General features: G+C 41.3%; 1 protein-coding gene across 6 annotated transcripts in view; it reads left to right on the top strand.

Annotated features, from left to right (window-relative positions):
• MAMLD1 (mastermind like domain containing 1) overlaps positions 1–18,784 on the top strand; it is a 129,488-nt gene that overhangs the window by 27,445 nt on the left and 83,259 nt on the right. For 2 of the 6 annotated variants that reach the window (XM_056491829.1, XM_056491830.1), the window contains exon 1: positions 16,868–18,505. The exons of 1 other annotated variant lie outside the window; for it this stretch is intronic. In XM_056491829.1, coding sequence (XP_056347804.1) covers positions 18,452–18,505 — 54 coding nt within the window. In that variant the 5' untranslated portion in view covers positions 16,868–18,451. Of the gene's footprint in view, positions 1–16,867; positions 18,506–18,784 lie in introns of those variants that run through there. 3 more of the 6 variants (XM_056491826.1, XM_056491827.1, XM_056491825.1) reach the window with 2 other exon arrangements.

The following is an 18,784-nucleotide window of genomic DNA, read 5'->3' on the forward strand; positions in this document are numbered from 1 at the left end:
GTGGGTTTTTGGAGGTCATCTAAGTCTGCCACAACTTTAAAAACATAACTTCTGGTAAGTGTACATCTTGAATACTCCTGAAACCTTCCAAGGAGGGAGGCTCTATGACCTACCCAGGTGATCTTTTCCAGTGCTTAACTAGCCATATTATTACCAAGTGTTTCCTAATGTTTAACCTAAATTTCTTATGCTCCTGTTTAACCCAATAATTCTTATCCTATCCACACTGGATAAGGAAGACTACTTATTCCTTTCCTCTTTTAACTGCGTGTTACATTTGTAGTCCTCCTCCGCCTTTTCTGCAGACTAAATGAGAACATTCCTTCCATTTCTTGTAGCTTGTGTTTGCTGGGGCTCTGGCTACTCTCAGTGCTCTCTGCTAGGTCTTTTCTCTTTGGTATCTTCTTTAAAGCTGAAAAGACTTGCCACAAACTGCCTACACTGTTCTCTCTGTGAAAAATTGCACTGTGTTCTAAACAAACATCCTCAGAATGGCCTGGTGTCACCTGTGCAGCCCTTCTGACTTTTACTAAAACAGAAACTAAATCGTTCTGATCTAACATACAAGACTTAGAATAGAAGTATTTCATAGGAGCGAATCCAGGGCAGATGTTTACAGACATGTACTTAACATACTTCCAGTTCATGAGAGAATTTTGTAGGTAGAGGGAGACTATTTTTCCTAGCTCACTTATGACCATGAGGAGGCTGATCCTGATAAGCTTTGATAAAGCTGAGATCTTTATGTTGCTTCTCCTCCATTCCCACTGAAGGAAATTAAATTGGTTTAACAAATCTGTGTTTTTGACTAAGCCATCCTAACTGTTACTCATCTCCTTGTTATTTCCTGAGCGGTTACAAATAATGTGATTGTTTCCATATTTTCCCAAAAATTGACCTTCACTCATTGCTCTTTAATTGCTCATTACAATAATTTCCCTCTGTGTAAGAAAGCACACTATCTGCTATTTTTCTGTCTTCTGGATATTCACCCATATCCGCTAAGATCTCCAAGAAAACCACTCATGGCCCTGAGATTGCTTCAGATAGTGGATGGGGTACTTTAGGATTAATTGTATCTGATCCAGCCAGTTTGAAAGATCTGATTTATCTGAGCACTATTTTATCTGTTCTTTCCCTGATTTCACTTGTGTTTCTACCTCTTTGTCACTATTGCTGTTTCCCACCTAACCTCATTTGACTATTTTGATAAAGATTGGAGGAAAAAACCTTTAAGCCCTCAGCTTCTTCAGCATCACCTGTCAATAACTTTCCCTGTCTTGTTCAATAGAAGGCCAAGACCTTTTCCTCATTTTCCTCTGTTTATGAGGTATGATTACATCCTGTTTTCTTGTTGTCCTTTCTGCACCAATTTGTTCTCATTTGACCTTTGTGATTTGGGCCCTACAATCTGTCTTTTCTTTCCTCCTAGTCTTCAGTAATCTGATCTATGTTCAACTTTCTATGCCTTCCTGGTGTTTGAGGTCAGAGAGGAGGAGTCCATGATTTAGCTAAGGTGGTTTCTTACAACACTTCAAATGGTTTTGCTGCTTTGGGATAATTTGCACTCATGCTGGTAATAGAACTATTTTAAGGAACTATCAGCTACTCTGAGTGCATTCCCCATGAGATAATACTTAAAATTCTCTGAGTTTATTTAATCTGGCTTTTTTCAAGTCTATTGCTTCTATTTGCTCTTAATTTTCCTTTCCAGGAGCAGTGGGTTTTCTCATTCCATGGTAACTGTCACCAAATTGCTTTCTGTTTGCTCATTTTTAAACCTATTTCTTCTGACTTTTAAATGAAGAGTAAAGAATGTTCCCTTCAGTTGCTTCTCCAGCCTTGTCTCTCACAAGACATTGGCAGTGTGGAGTTTGTCCTGTGATCCCTGTGTCCCAGCAGGCATTTCCATCAGCCTCCCACCTGTGCCTCCATCGTCTCCAAACCCAGTGGCCTGGATGTGCATATGATTCATTTTCTTGCCCTCCAAAAGAAGGAGTTCTGTCCATCTGTTCTTTGTGGCTTTACTCTGTGCAACCCCCCCTCCCCGCCCCCCCATCATGACAGCACCTGTGTTCACTCCATTATTATTAGCTAGGGATTTTCTATTGGTTATTTCTTCCCATGTTTTACACTGTGGGATTAATGTGTCTGTGGGGACAGCATTATGTCCTTCTCCCTGATTGAGCTCCACTAGATATATTAATATTCTAGTCATGTGAATTATCCCATCAAGTTTCTTGTGCCAATTAATTCGTAATTTTGAGCATGTATTAAAACTTCCAAGTCCTTCTGTTTATTTCATGTATTTCTTGCATAAGTTCTTGTGATTACTTTTTTGTGATTACACCCAGCATCTATCAGAAATAACTCTCTGAAGTCAACAGGTCATATTTTGCTGTCATTTACATGAATGTCAATCCAAATGATTCTACTGATTGGCACTAAGCTATTTCCAATTTACTTACATGAGGGTAAAGGAAGAATTTGGCCCCCTGGAATGGATTCTGTGTGAAATAGGTCTGGCCTCTAATTGCTAGATGTGTTATATTGTATGTATGTAATCAGTGTAATGGCAATAAAATATGATTGCCACACCCAGGCTATTTCATCACTGAGCTTTTTTGAATCCTTTAATTGTCCTTCACTTGTTACTGTGCTCACATTAATAAGTTTAACATAATTGAAAAAATAAAATAATTTAAAAAGAGAACTTTGAGATGTGCATGCAAGCAGACTGTTCCATATACTTTGTGCTACAGCAAAGCAGCAGAATGAGGTAGAAAAAGTCAGCTTTTGAGGTTTTATTGCTTTTTGCTTTGTGATGACTGGCTTCAAGCCCACATATTTCTTGAATACACAATAGGGAGTTGGGCAAGACTGCAGAAATAAATTTTATTAACACACAATCACTGCAGCACCAGACAGAATAATCTCCTTTAGTCTCCTCTAGCTAGCAGAGTCCTCTTTGTACCAGGTCAAGTCAATTAGCAGTATAATGTACAACAGGTTTTATTTTAAAAGGGTTTTAATTAAAGTTTTGTTACAAAGCTCGTATAAACTAACAATCTGTCTTTTAGGGATATGTATTATCTAGAAATTGATTTTAACTTAAACACTAATTTATAGACTGTCCCCTTTAATAAGTGTAATTCCTTGGAAGATATTAAGGTCCTCCTGCCCCAAATAAATTCAAGTCCTGATTCAGCAAAACATGTAATTACTAAGGACTTCAATGAAGCCACTCATGCATTAAAAGCTGAAGGTGTGCTCCAGTACTTTGCTGAATTGGGGCCTTACTGTATAACCCTGCCCTGATTACACACATGGGCCAATTCAGCCATATCTTTGCTGAAAAAGATACTTGGAACCATTTGTGATGTCTTTAAAATATCTCATACAGGCCAGTAAGGATGGGAGAATTTCCTTTTTCTAGATACAGATGTTTTTCACAATTTCTGATATCTTCTCAGTTCTCACATCTAAACACAGTGATTCACCTGTGCCACCTGTGAATATATTTTTTTAAAATAGCAAATATTCACCCTACTAATTATTTGGTTTTTTCTTTGTTCTCTTCCCAAGAAAGTAAAGGCTTGCTCCCCAGAAGATGCAACTATATAGAGATACCTTAACTTAAATGGAGCTATGTTAGTTTATGGCATTTGAGGACAGTAACGCAAAAGTTTATGTTCTTAATGAAAACTAGCTGTGCTACTCTATTGATTGCTAACTACAAACTTTCACCTGATTGTAATCCCTATAGAATAAAAATACACCTAAAAGCTGAAGAATTTGTCACATTTCAGGATAACTGATAATTCATCATTTTATGTGACTTTTTTATTATTATTATTCACAAGCTATATGATTTAGAGTAACAAACAAGTGACTAGAAGGGATTTCTGTGTAGAAAAGATCCCAGGGTTTTTTTGGCTCTCATCTGGGCAGTGTGGTTAACTTATATCAAAACCTCTGGACCATTAATTTTCCCAGTGACCAGGAGGCAGGTGAGCTGGGGTCTGTAGTCTGCAGTCTGGCCCGGACACCCCAGAAGGCACTGGATGTTTACAACATATGCTGGACCCTGCTGGAGCAGCTCCCGGTGCTGGGAGCAGGCTTGGGTAGCTCCAGAATCCCCGTTCTGGCAGCATACAGCCATGAATCCACAATAATGGCCAGAGATACCAAGAAGCCTTAGAAGGCATCTTTCTGTTCTTCACAGCATATCTGGGAAAGTTGTGCCTTTTTGTTGTAATGTTTATTACCAAAGCAAAGCCTCCTCATTTTTTATTTTTACTTTTTAAATCTTGAGACACATGTAACAGCGGGTCAGAATTTGCTTCGATTAATCTCCAATCTGATTCTACTGTATTCTTCCCCATGGTGTAAATCTAGACTGCAGCTAGTGGGGGGTTGTAAACTTAAAAATAAATAAGCCTCAGCACCACAACATGCAAAGTAGCAGGCTTGCATTGCCTACTTCTACATCTGAATAGTCTGGAAACCAAAATATAATTCAAATACTCCTTTTCCTGCCACCTTCTGCCTGAGCACTCCAGACTTGAGGCAGGGAAGGCAGGTGTGTATTTGAAATATGTAAAAAGATAATAAAATGGGAGGCAAGCAGAGGGAGAGAGAAAGAAGTGCATTCAGAAAACCTGTAGAAAAGAATAAAGAAAAGCTTGAGTAGAGCAATAAATTCTGTGGGACAAGTCCTACACTGACAGCTTCAGTGACATATCCCTTGATTTCAGGGAGGCTGCCGACACTGAGCTGTTCAGATTTTGCTGTGATGGCCTTACTTGTTTAAGCAGAGTTGTTGGGTGGGGATGCCTGGCCCAAATATACATCACAGGCTGCCTGCTAGCTAGAAGAACAGGCTTGCTCATTTAAAACTGAATCAGGCTTCAAGCTTAAGTTTGCAACAGAGAAACATAAAGAATGAAATAGTTTGCAGAGAAATTTTAAGCAATCTGATAAATTCTCAAACCAAACTCTTCAAGGTGTGTCCGGGATTAATGCCCAGTCATATTACAAGTTAAACATGCTGGTCAAAGCTTATTTTACAAAATCTGAAAAGTCCTAGCACACAGTAGGGTGTGGGGTACCTCAGTAATAACTCCCCTGGGTCAGGTGTGCTGGGGGCACAGGGCACAGCTGGTGCTCCAGCAGGCATGGCTGGTGTTCCTCATGGAGGCGGTCAGGCTGAGGGACAACGGATGCCTGCAATTAAACAGAAATATTTTCCATGCTTGAGTTCCTCGTTGGCCAGTTAAGAGGAATGGGGTATCTTTACTTTCCATTTTACAAGTCTGTGTGTAACCACATTGTCCATAGTATACGGAGAGGGATGAGTATTTAAAGATTCAAGTACTATTTCCCTGGCTCTGCATAAGTGTCCTAGGGGTGGTGGAATAGATGTGTTGGAATGTGCGCAAAGCCTTGCAGGTGTGAGTACTAATGAAAGGAACAGGGAGGCTGGGATGAACTGGTGGCATGGAGAGAAAGCAGTTCATCAGGGATGAACTGCTGGGAATGGATGTTGCAAGGTGCTGTGCACCAGCCAGTGCAGGTAACTGCCCTTCCCAGAACAGCAGCTTCTAAGGTCCCACATGGCATTTCTAAGGTTCCAATGGCATTTGCGTGTTCAAAGTTAAGTGTGTTTTTAGAAGTTCAATTGAGTTTGGGGCCAAACTGATCAGCATTTTAAGAGTTCCAGCCCAGAACTGTAAAGCAAAATGAACCCAGGCGTCCATGTGCCAAAGCCTATTGTGTTAGCCCACTCTTTCATCCATCCATTGCTTCCCTCCCCTCCAGAAACAGTCTCACCCAATTTTACTGTACTGTAATGGAAAATAGAAATCAGAATGCACTGGGACCTCCTTTACCAATTTTGTTTTGAGTCCAAATAGGTCCCATAGACCTCTCACCAAGTGATTTCAGTTCTCTCAGTCAAAGTTGCCACATGGGATAAAATACAAGCCACATTATTCCTAAAAGACAAAATATAGCAGAAGAAAGAGTTGTAGTGAAAATTAAAATATCTGCAAATTAATTCAGTTAGCATCCACCGTCCTTTTTACAGTTGGAGTGATCTTCCTCTGGAAAAAAATAAATTAAGGTCAACACACAAACTTCCTCTGCTTCCTGGAATTCTTACATATTTTCACTATGATAACATGATTTGTGTGTGTGTAAATGCGAGGGGAGAGGCGGGTGAGAGCTGGCAGAGAGCCCCCTCCCCCTCGGTCCTGGGAGAATGCCTGAAGCATGAGCTCAGCTGTTCGGCTCTGTGCATGGTGTCATACACTTCCACAAGCAAATTCACAGTGACATTAAGAAAAGAAGATCTGGGGCCCTAGTCTCTGAAGTGCTCACAGTGTCCACGAGATAGCTCCTACATAAAGGGCTGTTTATTTGTTGAATTAGCAAATTGGTACCCGTGAAGGGGGTTGAAAATATCTGAGCAATCCTGGGGTTTTCTTTGGTACAGTCACAAAAGTGTGTTTTCTTCTTTGTGAGTTTGCTCAGACAGAAACTCAGGTCTTTGTATTTCTACTGCCGCCTCCTCCTCCTCCCTCATAAATAAATACCATTAAAAAAAGGTAGCTCACAATTAGCCATTATTAAGTCCTTTACTGTTTAAAATAAATAGTTGCTGAACGCTTAGGATGAGGATCTCAGCACAAAGCACATCTGTACACCATGGTGTGCTTCCGCGAAACAGAATTTAAATGATTTGCATATGGCCACCTAAATATTTAATGTGTTTGCAGTTTAGGAAAGCTGGCTTAGAACTGTGCTGTGCAGACTGTCATCTCTTCTGGCTCTGCTGACTATGTTGGGTCAAATGTGTTGTTATTTTTAGGTCTGATCCTGGAATTTCAGAAGCTGTCAGAGCCCTTGGCACTATTTTAAATGGGGGCTCCTGTCCAGCATTGTGTCTGCATACAGCTGAGCCTAGGACACATTCAAGTTTCTAAAGCTCTGGAGTGTTTGAGAATCTTTAAGCCAAACCCTGGCAGTGTTGTTCCCTTCACAAAGAAGTTTCACACTAGTGTGGTATCAGTTCTCAAGCTGCCTTACAGCCCCTTTTCTTCCCCTGCCCCATCCCCCTACTGTGGCCTGCTATGTACATGCTCCCAAGCCCAGCTAAGCATTTCACGAGTGTGCAGGGCTGAATGCACATTCACAGGAAACAAAACCGTGAGATACTTTCAAAAATGCAGACACACACAACACTTCTAGACAGCTACAGGCAGGTGCAGTGTTTATGCTCCAGCTGACTGTCCGGTACTGCAGCAGAAAAGAGGCATTCCAATGAGACTTCCCTCCAAGGCCATAGTAAAATATTAACTGAATGGAAACGTTAAAGAAAAAGAAGCAGCTCTTCCCAGTGGAATAGTAGCATTCTCTCCTTGTCACATTCTTTTGAGCTCATTCATTCCTTTGAGCTCCAATAACAAGTCAGCTCTTTGTATATGGTGAGACTTGTAATGGAGGAGAGAGAGTAATTCCCTCAGAATCAGAATCCTGTCTTGCACTTTTTGCAGGAATCACTCACTGTGCTTCTGCCAGATGCAGAGAGATTTCTTCCCAATTCTACTTCCAGGCCACCTCTCTGGCACAGACCTGGTCCCTGTGCTTTAGAGATCAAGTCTTCCATTGCAAACATGTATCCAAATAACCAGCCCTTTTGGAACCATCATTTCCAAGTACTTCATCAGGTAAACACTGCAGCTGATGAGGCCAATAGCCCTGGGGATTCTTAATCTCATGTAGAATCAGGTTTTTCTGGCTAAATCCCAGTAATCCAAAATTCCTGTTGACCCCAATGGAAGTTGCAGGTGCTTGAAAACCTTAGATTTATGGATCACTTCGTTCAGCATTCCACTGCAGCCTTGTCTGGATAAGAAGACAGTAACCTTTAAACAGCAACATTTCACAACCATTGACTATTTTATGCATTTGTATCACAGTTGGCTCCAAAGCCAACCTTGGCAAGTGTCTGGAAGTTTTTCCTGAGAGTTATTTTGTGTGTTAATACTCTGTTTAAGCGTTTAAGGGTTGTTTCTCTGATCCTTCTTCATTAGAGGTAATTCCGTAGTTCAGAAGCCCAATCACTGTTTGGCTGAGTCTTCCAGTCAACAACCCCACTGATTGAATAATCGCTGACAAGACACAGAGGCACAGAAAGATAAGTTTATCACAATTTTCTAGCACTCAGAACATCTTCAAAGTGCTTGACAGGCCACTAATTACTTTATTATAAACAGCTGTGGGTTCAAATCTTGCCAAAATGCAGAAAGATTCCTGTAGCTCATTATTTTGATTTCCCTACTTCACTGGTGACATTGGCAACAACATCCTCCACACAGTTCCCTCACTTGGGGAAAAAAATTCCCTCCAGTTGCTTTGCAAGGAGGTTCTGTACAGCCCCAGGTGCCAGCCCCTTCCTCCAGGCTTCTGAGCTGCTCTGTGTTCTTTCTGTGCTAAAAGATTTCATTTCACCACCCCCAGCGAGACAGTCTACCTTCTGCCTGAGGCAGAGCTGCAGCTCAGCCATGCCAATTATAAAAGATGCCTCCCAAACGTGTATTCCTGGTTTCCAGAGTGACTCCGAAGTGCTACCACACCTATCTTCAGAGTGGCTAAAAGTTACCAAAAGGCAGTGTGGTCACAGGGAGTCACATACTGTACTGATGAGCATAGCATAAATTGCTAACTAGACAATCAGGGACACTTGGATTTTCCTCGTGAAATCCCTAACTGACACAGACAAATCTACAAATCTTTTTTTCTTTTTTTTTTTTTTTTTTTTTTTGTGGATGAATTGCTGTTTGGCTCTCCGTGTTTTGCTGGGACATACCATGGCTTGCTTTCCTTCTAGGCATTACATCCAAAATTGCACTTGCCTCTTGTCCCACTTCTTTAGACTGCCCTGTTAGAGGTGAGCCCCACCTGAGAAAAGTGCTCCAAGCTCTGTGATCCATTTCATTGCCATTGACTTCAATCCTTTCCCATGGCCCCTGCTGTGGAAACTGTGATATATGCTCATACCAGCATTTTTCAAAAACCTTCAAAATAATGTGAATTTTGAACGTGTGATCACTTTCATCCTTGGACTGCTGACTCCCCAAAAGCCTCAGAATCACTGCAGCAGAAATTGTATGGAGCTCTGTGGTTAAGTGTCTAGAGGTGCAGCTGGAGCAGTGCAGCATGGCTGTTAGTACAATAATTCTACAGCAGGCTAGAGTTAAAGTCACCTGTGCTATAGATATTTCAAATCTATCCAATTAAACAATGTTAATTGGTGGTGGTTCTTTTTTCTAGTACAGTCAGAGCTGTTTTTCCCTGTCTAATAATGGAAGAATGCCACCACCTTCAGAAGTGATTTCTAAGGACTGATTAAGGAATATTTGTTCAACTTAGAGAAGAATGAAGTCCTACATATATGTTAATACATCCCCACTAACACAGAACGGCTTTTTGTTGTTCTCCTCTGTCTGGAACAATTTATAGTCTCCTGCTGCATCTAATTAGTGAACCTGACCCTTAAATTGAAGCAGTTGAGGTTTGTGATTTCTAAGTCCAACATTTCTAGGCTCTATCATTGAAAAAGAGGCTTCATAAAAGACTCAAGAAATGCATTAGGATGATTTTTAAAAGCTGGTTCAGATACAGCCAGAAAATAAAGACATGCTCTGAAGCAGTTGCATGGCTGTCTTGGTTCACATTCACAACACAGAGCAAAGGTAAACTGCTTTCAGCATGGATATGTGGGAAGAACTTGGCCTTGTACAGCTCCCTCTTTGGTGCTTGCCAAGATAAAATTACATCAGGATTACCAGCATTTAGAAAACTAGGATATGGTGCTACCACAGAATGTAATATGAATATACTTTAGAAAACCATTGTTTTTTTCTCTTCTTAAGTGGTTTCTCATTCTCTGTGCCATTATTAAGTGCCTTTCATTCTCTGTCTGGATTTTTTCTGCATTTTTCCCAGGAAAAGAGAGGATATGCTTGAATTAATTTAATTGCCAGTGTTTTTTTCAAATAGTTGTGGCCAAAATAACTTCTCCTAGCCAGGTTAAACAGCCCCTTCAGCTCAACAGTTAACACTTGTTATTGCTATCAGCCCCTCTGCATTGATTCAGGATCATACTGCTATTAGTGCTGAAGTGGCTTTGGAAGTTGCAGTGCTTCCTTTTCTCTCTCCTTTCTTTTTCTTGCAAGAGCAAGATGATCTCACCATAATCTGGCAATAAGTCGTTTTCAAATACTTCAGGAAGAGCCAGAGTGCTCAAAAGGAATTCAGGGATTCATTTCTAAGCCAGTTGAAAATTGTCCCCAAATGAGAGGGCTCTTCCTTCACAATGTGGTGATCACTGTTCTTCTGTGGGGCTGTTGTGTCTGTAGGAAATAGGCATCAGCCAGGCAACATCCCCCATGGCTAGAAGCTGCTTCCCACCTTTTCCATCCTGCTATGGCAAAACCCAACTTCCCTCAATGTAATGTGTAAACTGCAGACGATGCTGCTCCAAACAGCAGTGGGTACAGTTGGAAGGCAGAGCAGGAATGATCACTATCACTTCTCTGAGAGGAATGTGCTTTCCCTGTCCCAGCTGCACCAGCCACAGCAGCAGGGAGAGAGCAAAGCTGATTCATGTCCATCTCGCAATCTTTACCTGCAAAGGTTACACTGGCTGGTCCTGTGAGCCTGTGCCCTATTCCCTTGTTCACAAATTTAATCTATTTGGCACTGTAGATAAACAAGTGAGAAGACAAAAGAAAATGCTATCCTGTTTATTCTGTCATTTTTGCCACCAATGTCAGTCTTGAACTTTTTGTATTTTTGTAAACATAGAACTTTTATTAGGGCATACTACTGACTTGAGAAAAGTGATGGTAAAACATGGAGATTTTTTAAAGAAAAATTTGAAACCAAACCCCATCTCTGAATACTGAGATGGATATGGACCAAATTCTGCATGTAGCAGAATTGTCAGCATCTTTTACCAAATTCCAAAATGCCGTTGTAGCCTGTGGCACATCCTGGCAGCTCCAATAGTAGGTGAGAGACCTGTCTCTCATCCTGTAGCACTTTCCTTCGGAAAAGGAAGACAGCAGAGTGGGTAGCTGGAATAAGAGGTGTGAACACAGCAGAAGGACCAAGAAGAAGTCTTAAGAAGTAGTAGAGCTAAATGAAGAAACACTGTGCAGGAATGCATTGAGCGACCAGGAGCAGAAGATGGGCAGGAGAACAGAGGGTCCTGGGAGGGGAACAGAGATCTGAGAGGCCACACATGCTGGAGCTCCCAAGGGCTCCCAGTGGTATTCCCCTTTCTGCCATTTACAAGTGCTGGTAATTCAACTATCACTCTTGGCCCTAATGTACGAAGAGTAACTATACTCATCACCCTTTTGCACTTGTGTGTCATGTAACTGACTTGTAAGTTATACTTTTATACATACATAAAAGTAGTTAAGTTCAGGCTGTTTCTTGAGTTACATGAGAAGTCTGAGGTCACTGGTCTTGTACTTTCCTTTGGGGGACGGGGAGGGTGGTAGCACAATTTCTCAGGACTGTGCCACCGTATTTATTTGAATAACAAAATGTACGTTTCTGGATAGAAGCCATTGTTTTATTGGTATTATATTGGACATAGAAACATATCTTAATAGCTTTTATTCATTCCTTTACTGAAGTGAAGTAAAGCTTTATTTTTTGGTTCAGGAAATCTGACACTAGTTGAGACACCACACATTTCTACAGAAGGCTGCAGCCTCTAGCAAACGGATGCATATTTATATGACAGGATATGCTCAGTAGCCCTGGGAAACCAAGAATTTAAATCAATAATTTCTGATAAATCAAACAGACATTGGCAGCATCCTAGTCTGTCTGAATATCTGTATCATCACAGATACTCTTCTTTAATAAACAGAACATGCAATGTTTCATGCATTGGTTTTGCATTTTCTTGGCAACTGCATAAAAGTATAATTTCTAAGCATGAACCAACTGATCTCTGACAAAGGAAAGAGGGTGACATTTGTTTCTGTGAGCTTTATGGGTTTAAATCTCAGGGCCAATTCTGCCATCAGGTAATTTATGAATATTCATGTAAATTGTTTTGAGTTGAAGAATATGTAACTTTGCCATGTATCTGGCATGGAAAGAATACTTTGACAGTCACAAAATAGAGAATGTTTTAAAAAATAGCTTTAGCAAAGAGAGGACAGCTTTTGAAACTAAAGGAAAAATTACGGGAAAAAAGTGCATTTTTGTAAAAAGGAGGATAGCAAAATTGTCTGAATGTAGAAGCATTTTCTTATGCTTAGATATTTAAAGCTATTTGGAATATCTTGTGTCAGGTACTGGTCAGATTCTGTTGACTTTTAGAGGAATTGAGGCAGGTCTGTATGTCCCTGGTCATTGCACTTGTGTATGAACTGTTTGTTTCCAGCAGTAAGAAACAGCAAGGCTAGAATTATTGCTAAGCCTCGTTTGCATTACTACATATTCTAAGTGATGTCTTCCTTGCAGATGTGTACAGGAGTCAAACAAGTGTGTCCTATTGCCTAGACCTATTGTTAACCTGGAAATTTGGCAAGTGATGCCTGTCACTGATTGCTCCTCATCCAATACCCATGTGCTGGCACCCAGTTCTGTGCCCATTTGGTTGTTGGAGCAATTGAAGAATGTGACAACACTGCTGAACATAATGCTTGCAGAAAAGATGTCTTCTGGGGAGTGACAGAGGCTCGTTTAAACAATGCCTGAGTGTTTGCAGATACCTCTCACTTCAGCAAATGACAGCTTTTATTCTTAGATGTAACTGAGGCTGCAGGTGGAATGTGCAGCAGCCTCAGACCTGCTACCCAACACACCTGCAATCCAGCACGGGGTTTGTGCTCGCTGGGCAGAAGCAGCAGCAGCCACAGTGAGAACACACATCACAAGTCAAGAGGGAAGATGTTTTACACACAAATCAGAATTGGAAAAATGTCATTCATTATCAAACATTTCAATGTATTGTTGCTCACAATAGAGCTGTTAAATGTGATATTATGTTCATTCGTATCAGCTCCTGTGCTTTTGATGAAAACTCTTATTAGCTACAAGATGGTCAGAATTGAAATGTCTGTGAATCTTCTACAAAAGCTGCTCATAGAATCCCAGAAGGGTTTGGGTCAGAAGGGACCTTTAAAGGTCATCTGGTCCAGACACCCTGCACTGAGCAGGGACATCTTCCAACTACATCAGATTGCTCAGAGCCCCGTCTGACCTGACCTTGAAAGTCTCCAGAGATGGGACATCCACCAACCCTCTGAGCAACCTGTCAGCATTTCACCACCCTGATCATCTGCGTGCTTCCCTCAGCACTTGGAAGGGTAATCCCTTCAAGTTCTGAGAGACTCATACATAATGTTAGCATGTGCCTAAGTGGATCTCTGAACTATGCAAATAATCAATTTCTGAGGTTAAAAATTAAGTTCAAAAGACATAAATTTGAAACCAGCATTTGGCCACTAAGCAGCCATTAACAAGTTATCATACACATTCTTCTTTCATGTCCAGTGAAGACCATGCTGAAAACCTTTAGTTAACTGCATACAATCAAAACCATTTTTTTTGAAGCTTATTTTCCTAAAAGTAATGTTTCTTTAAAAAAATTGAATTGATACGTTACATTATACACATTATACACATATACATATATTATACACATATACATATATTTTTCTATATGACTTACAGAATTACTCAATGTAGCGGCATTACTGAGTAAATTAAAATTGTTTATCGATGTGTTTTATCTATTTTTAGGCATTTTCCATATACTTCTAGTAGAAAAAAATCACGTATTGATAGGACTGAAAAGAGAGAAACTGAAAGACAGCAGATGTAGATTAGATATTAGGAAGGATTTCTTTATTGTGAGTGTTGAGGCCCTGTCACAGGTTGCCCAGAGAAGCTGTGGATACCCCATCCCTGGAAGTGTTCACAGTGAGGTTGGATGGGGTCCTGAGCAACCTGGTCTGGTTGAAGTTGTCCCTGCCCATGGCAGGGGATTGGAAGTAAATGGTCTTTAAGGTGTCTTCCAACCCAAACTATAGCATCAAAGAATGGTTTGATTCTATGAAAAAAGACATGCAATTAAACACATCCAGAAATTACCTGAGATGCTGTTTAACTCAACACATTGTTACTGATGCTGATAGTATTGTGACCTTCAGAAATTAATTGAAATTTTGCATGCATTAGTTATTTCATCCCCAGTTTATTACACTGTACTATGGGGAAGTACCCGAAGGACATGAGCCTTCCTGGTTCTGAGCATCAGCCAATCACAGATTGGCTTTGCTTAAAAAAAAAAACCTGCTAAAAGGCTTGCACCACTACCTGCAATTTGTCCTGCAACTGTTAAATAAAAGTTTTTCTATCTTCTGTAACATCAGCTATTGCCTGTGGTCAGAGGCAAGATACCAAATTAGCTGGACTGCTGATCTGATATAGAGGAAGAAATGCAGTACTGACTAGTCTAACTGAAGGTTCATCTAGCCCAAGCCATTGATTTCACCTGATTTCAGGTTGCAAATGTGCAAGTTGAAAGCATCACATGCTTGCCATCTATCTGGTTCTGAGTCACTGACAAATTTATGAATCCTTCAGTGAATCTGTGGTGAATCCTTGTGCTGCTCAGTTGCTGCTTCCCTTCAGTGTCCAAGACATGCTGTGGGGCCGTCCTTGTCTGCTCAGACTTCTGTTAACCTTTTTGGTGCCAGGAACACCAGAGGCCAGCTGGAAGTCAGGCATAGTTCTCCTGAGAGAGCAGTCCCAGCATCATGGTTTCCTGGATGCTCAGTTTTAGCATGTTTAGTTCACACCAGCCTGGAAGATGCAAACCTTTTCTCTAGCACTTAGCCTTCTTACACTGGCAGCGCCTGCGCCTGCTGCTGACACAACCCTTCAAGGCTGTGTCTGAGTGCACGATCCTTTTGCTTGGTGAACACAACTTCGGGCAGTTATTTACAATATTGCAGCTTTCCAGCTAACTGTTCTCCTTGGGTAGAAAGATACTGCTTTTCCAAAACTGTGGAGTAAAGGAAAAACATTGGTTTTGTTTGAGTATTTTTGGTTTGTTATGTTTTTTGGGTTTTGTTTTGGTTCAAGGCACTCTTCTCGTCCTTTTGTTATTTTTCAGATAAAGGTATAATTTCTCAGCTCTTTGACTCTGGCTTTTGAACAAGACATCTTAAAAATTACACTAGTTTTATAAAGAAACAAAGCAAGCTGTATTTTCTATGAATATTAAAGATGCTAAAGGAAATGTGGCAAACTACTATAAAATCGATAAAGAATGTGATTAATCACAGCCAGTCAGGCCCAGGTTTGATGCCCAGCATTGGGAGAAGCATTTGAGGTACCAGAATATGTTTTGTCAAGTCCCATGGCCGTAACAGCCTTGATGCCATTAGAATCACATATTTTCTGCAGAATCCTACAAGTCACTTTTTCAAAATAGGACAGAAGGATAGCAATAAGGTAGTCTGCTACATGCTTAGGTTAAGCCTAACCTGAGAAGATGAAATACTGCCCTGAAGAAGCCAGTGAAAGTTTTGTTAGTGATTCCAGAGCATGCAGGGATTCCCCCAGGTCAGCTAGAGTAAAAATGCCTAAAGAAAGGGCTCATAATTTAATCACAAAGACTAAATTGCAGCCCTGAAATCCCCTGCTTAGCCATTACCTATCGCTGAAAATGAGTGATCTCTGCAAGGGATTTGTTAAATGCTTACGCTGCCTGAAATTAGGCTTTTGAGCACACCCAAAGCTGTCCTTGTCACTGTTGAGCATCCCAGCACACACTATACAGGCTGATCACCCCGGTGCACCAGGTTTGGCAGCATGGGCACACTTGGCACTGAGCTGCTGGAGTGACATCCAGAGCCTACGCAGCTTAAGCCAGCAGGTTCAGAAAAGAAAATGTTGCCACAGTTCTGTCATGGACTAATTGCTAAAAGTTAGTCCACAGCTTCCCTGGTCTTGATTTGATTTCCCGCTGAGAGCACACTCCACCTTAGAGAGGAGAACATAAACTGCTACCTGGCAAGCAGATCCCCTTGGCAGCTAAAGGCAGCAGCACCATTCCTGCTGCAGAGCAGGTAGCCAGGACTCCTGTACACCTTACCCATGTGATCTTCCTTTTGGGGAAGGCCTTTGGTATAGTTTTATGAAGTGAACAAAGCAAATGACAGTTCTTAGGAAATATTGTTATCTGTCAGGAACTTCAAATGTTTGGTAAGAGTCATAAACTTGACAATAACTGGTGGGCACTGAAGGTGCTGCACAGAAAAACTGGCACGGACCCACTGTTCATCATCTGATCATGGTGTTGTCAGTAGGTTCAGCTATAGAATATGTGAATCCCTGTGTGCCCCACATGTTCCATACATATGTATTTTAGTTTAAAAATCTCCAGGGAGAAAGATGGGAGCCCTTACACACGTGTGTCAGGGGAGGGTTTCTGACATTGCATACTGGGCAGTGGCACCTCCTTCCAGATGGAGCATAATTCAAGCATGATGAATGTGTATCTTCACTGAGCCTCTTCATTTTAGGTGGCTCCTGCTCAGCATGTTGGCTCTTTTAGATCCCATGTTGATGCCCTAATGCTGTGTTTGGCACAGCACCTCAGGCAGGGTTATAGATTTGGTCTGGGCAGCCCAGCAAACCCAAAAATCAGATGTTGATACACCTCCCCTTAGTCATTGAAACCTTTTGGGATCTGGCCCTCAGAGGCTGTAGAATTTACACCCAGAAAAGTTTATTATTTTTGTGTTCCTTTTTTTTTTTCAATTGACAAAATAGATCAAAGTGATTTTAAATAATATAGAAGGCAAAAGCACTAGAAAAATCAAACCAATAAGTTTCCAAACAATGCAAACTGAAATACCACAAATACTGCTCAGGGTAGCAGGCCCATTGTTACAGCTGTCATAGACAAGACAGAGGCTTCAGCAAGGCTAAAAAGTGATGTTTCTCTGGTGATGAACTGTTATTGCCAATATTTACTAGTTCAGGGTACAAAGATGGGTTTGAAGGCCTGTAAGTTTACTGCAAGTCAAAGGTGGTTGCTGTCTGGAAAACTCTAGACAGCCAGATTCTGGCTCCACTTTTATGTATTTAGTTACAATAAAGGGGTTGTATTCAAAAAACTTTATTCTTAATTTTAAAGAGCATAATTTACCCATATCACTATTTCAGGAATAATCTTAGAAGTTAGACATCTTATTGCAAATGCTACTAAGTCTTCCACACCTCATCCATTGAGTCAATGTACTGGGACAGGGTTTCTAGCATCTCCAATTTATCAGGATAGGAGTGACAATTGCAGTGATTTAGCAAGGTAATAAAATGAAATTATACCAGCAATTATTTGTGGACCCAGTGTGCTCTCCTAGCTGCCTGCAGATTGCTCTTCTCAGTTCTTCCTGCACAGTCCAAGAGCAAGTCTGAATAGGTTCTCAGCTTTCAGTTAATGGTCTATCAAAATTAGTGTTCAGAGGTTGCAGCTTATAGCAAGCACATTTATAGTCATATGAGAAGTGTGTGGCTTTATGGGAGCTCTCTATTTGGAATTGTGTCTGTCTTCAAAAAGACATGTACACAGCACAAAAGATGAAAATGGAAGAACTCTGCTGTGTCCTTCTTGCTAATCTGGGTTCACTTGGGTGAGATGAGTTTAACCATTTTGTGTTAAGAATGCTGAATATCATATGTCATAAAGGGAAATTACAGGAAACTACACTCTATAAGAATAACTCAAACCTTTACACTTCATACTTTGGGCTTTCTTTTCAGTGATTTGAGCACTTTTATTTGGAAGGGAAAAAATGTTATAATTGCCAGTAGCTTTCTGACCTGACTTTGTACAAAATGGACTTGAAGCTCTACGAGGAAGGTGCTAAACATTCTAAGCAGCTTTTTGTGTGTTAAAATTTTGACCATAGGCTGGTGAATTTTTGCCTTCATGCACGGAGAAAAAAAATTTCAATCCTTGGATCTGTAAGGTATCCAATTTCTGTAGAGAAGAAAGCGTTACTTCCCCTTTAAGCCTGGCGCCGTTCGTGTGTGTGAGCGTGCGGACTGTGTGTGTGAGTGTGTGTGTGTGTCTCCTCCTCTTTGAGTGACACAGCACTTAGATATGCCTATCAGTAACTTAAACCCCACAAACTCCACCTTCTAAGTGAGGAAGCTGTGGGTTGATGGAAATGTAGTGAGCAGATCGAGACAGACAGTGAATCATTAGCAAACTGCAACGCCAGGATGAACTTGTCTGGAACCTAAAAGGAGAAAAGAGGCTGCGAGTCCTCTGCGGCGCTGGGCTTGCTCAATACAGCCAAAGTGGATCTAAAAGCCGGTTGATCCCCAGTCCAAGATGCTGCTGGTTTCCCAGCGGGTAGAAGCACCACGGATGGAGCCGCATATTCCAGTAAGTAGCATTTGAAATCGATATGTACTGGGAAAGTAGGAGCTGGTATAAAAGGACTTAAACACGCTCGGAACAGTTGCTCACCGGGCTCGGCACGGTCGCAGCCAGACTGGAAAGTTTGCAGGGGCGGCTCAAGAAAGTGCCCACCTTGGACTCTCTCTGCCCGCGGGTCCCGTGTGCCGGGGACCGCCGGAAGGAAGGGGACAGAAACTTGAGGGGAGAATTTCGCCCTCCATTCTGGTCAGAGGTGAAGTCGGACCACGGAGAGGAGGGCAGGAG

This window comes from Oenanthe melanoleuca, chromosome 4A (assembly GCF_029582105.1).
Source record: "Oenanthe melanoleuca isolate GR-GAL-2019-014 chromosome 4A, OMel1.0, whole genome shotgun sequence".
Classification (NCBI taxonomy): domain Eukaryota; kingdom Metazoa; phylum Chordata; class Aves; order Passeriformes; family Muscicapidae; genus Oenanthe; species Oenanthe melanoleuca.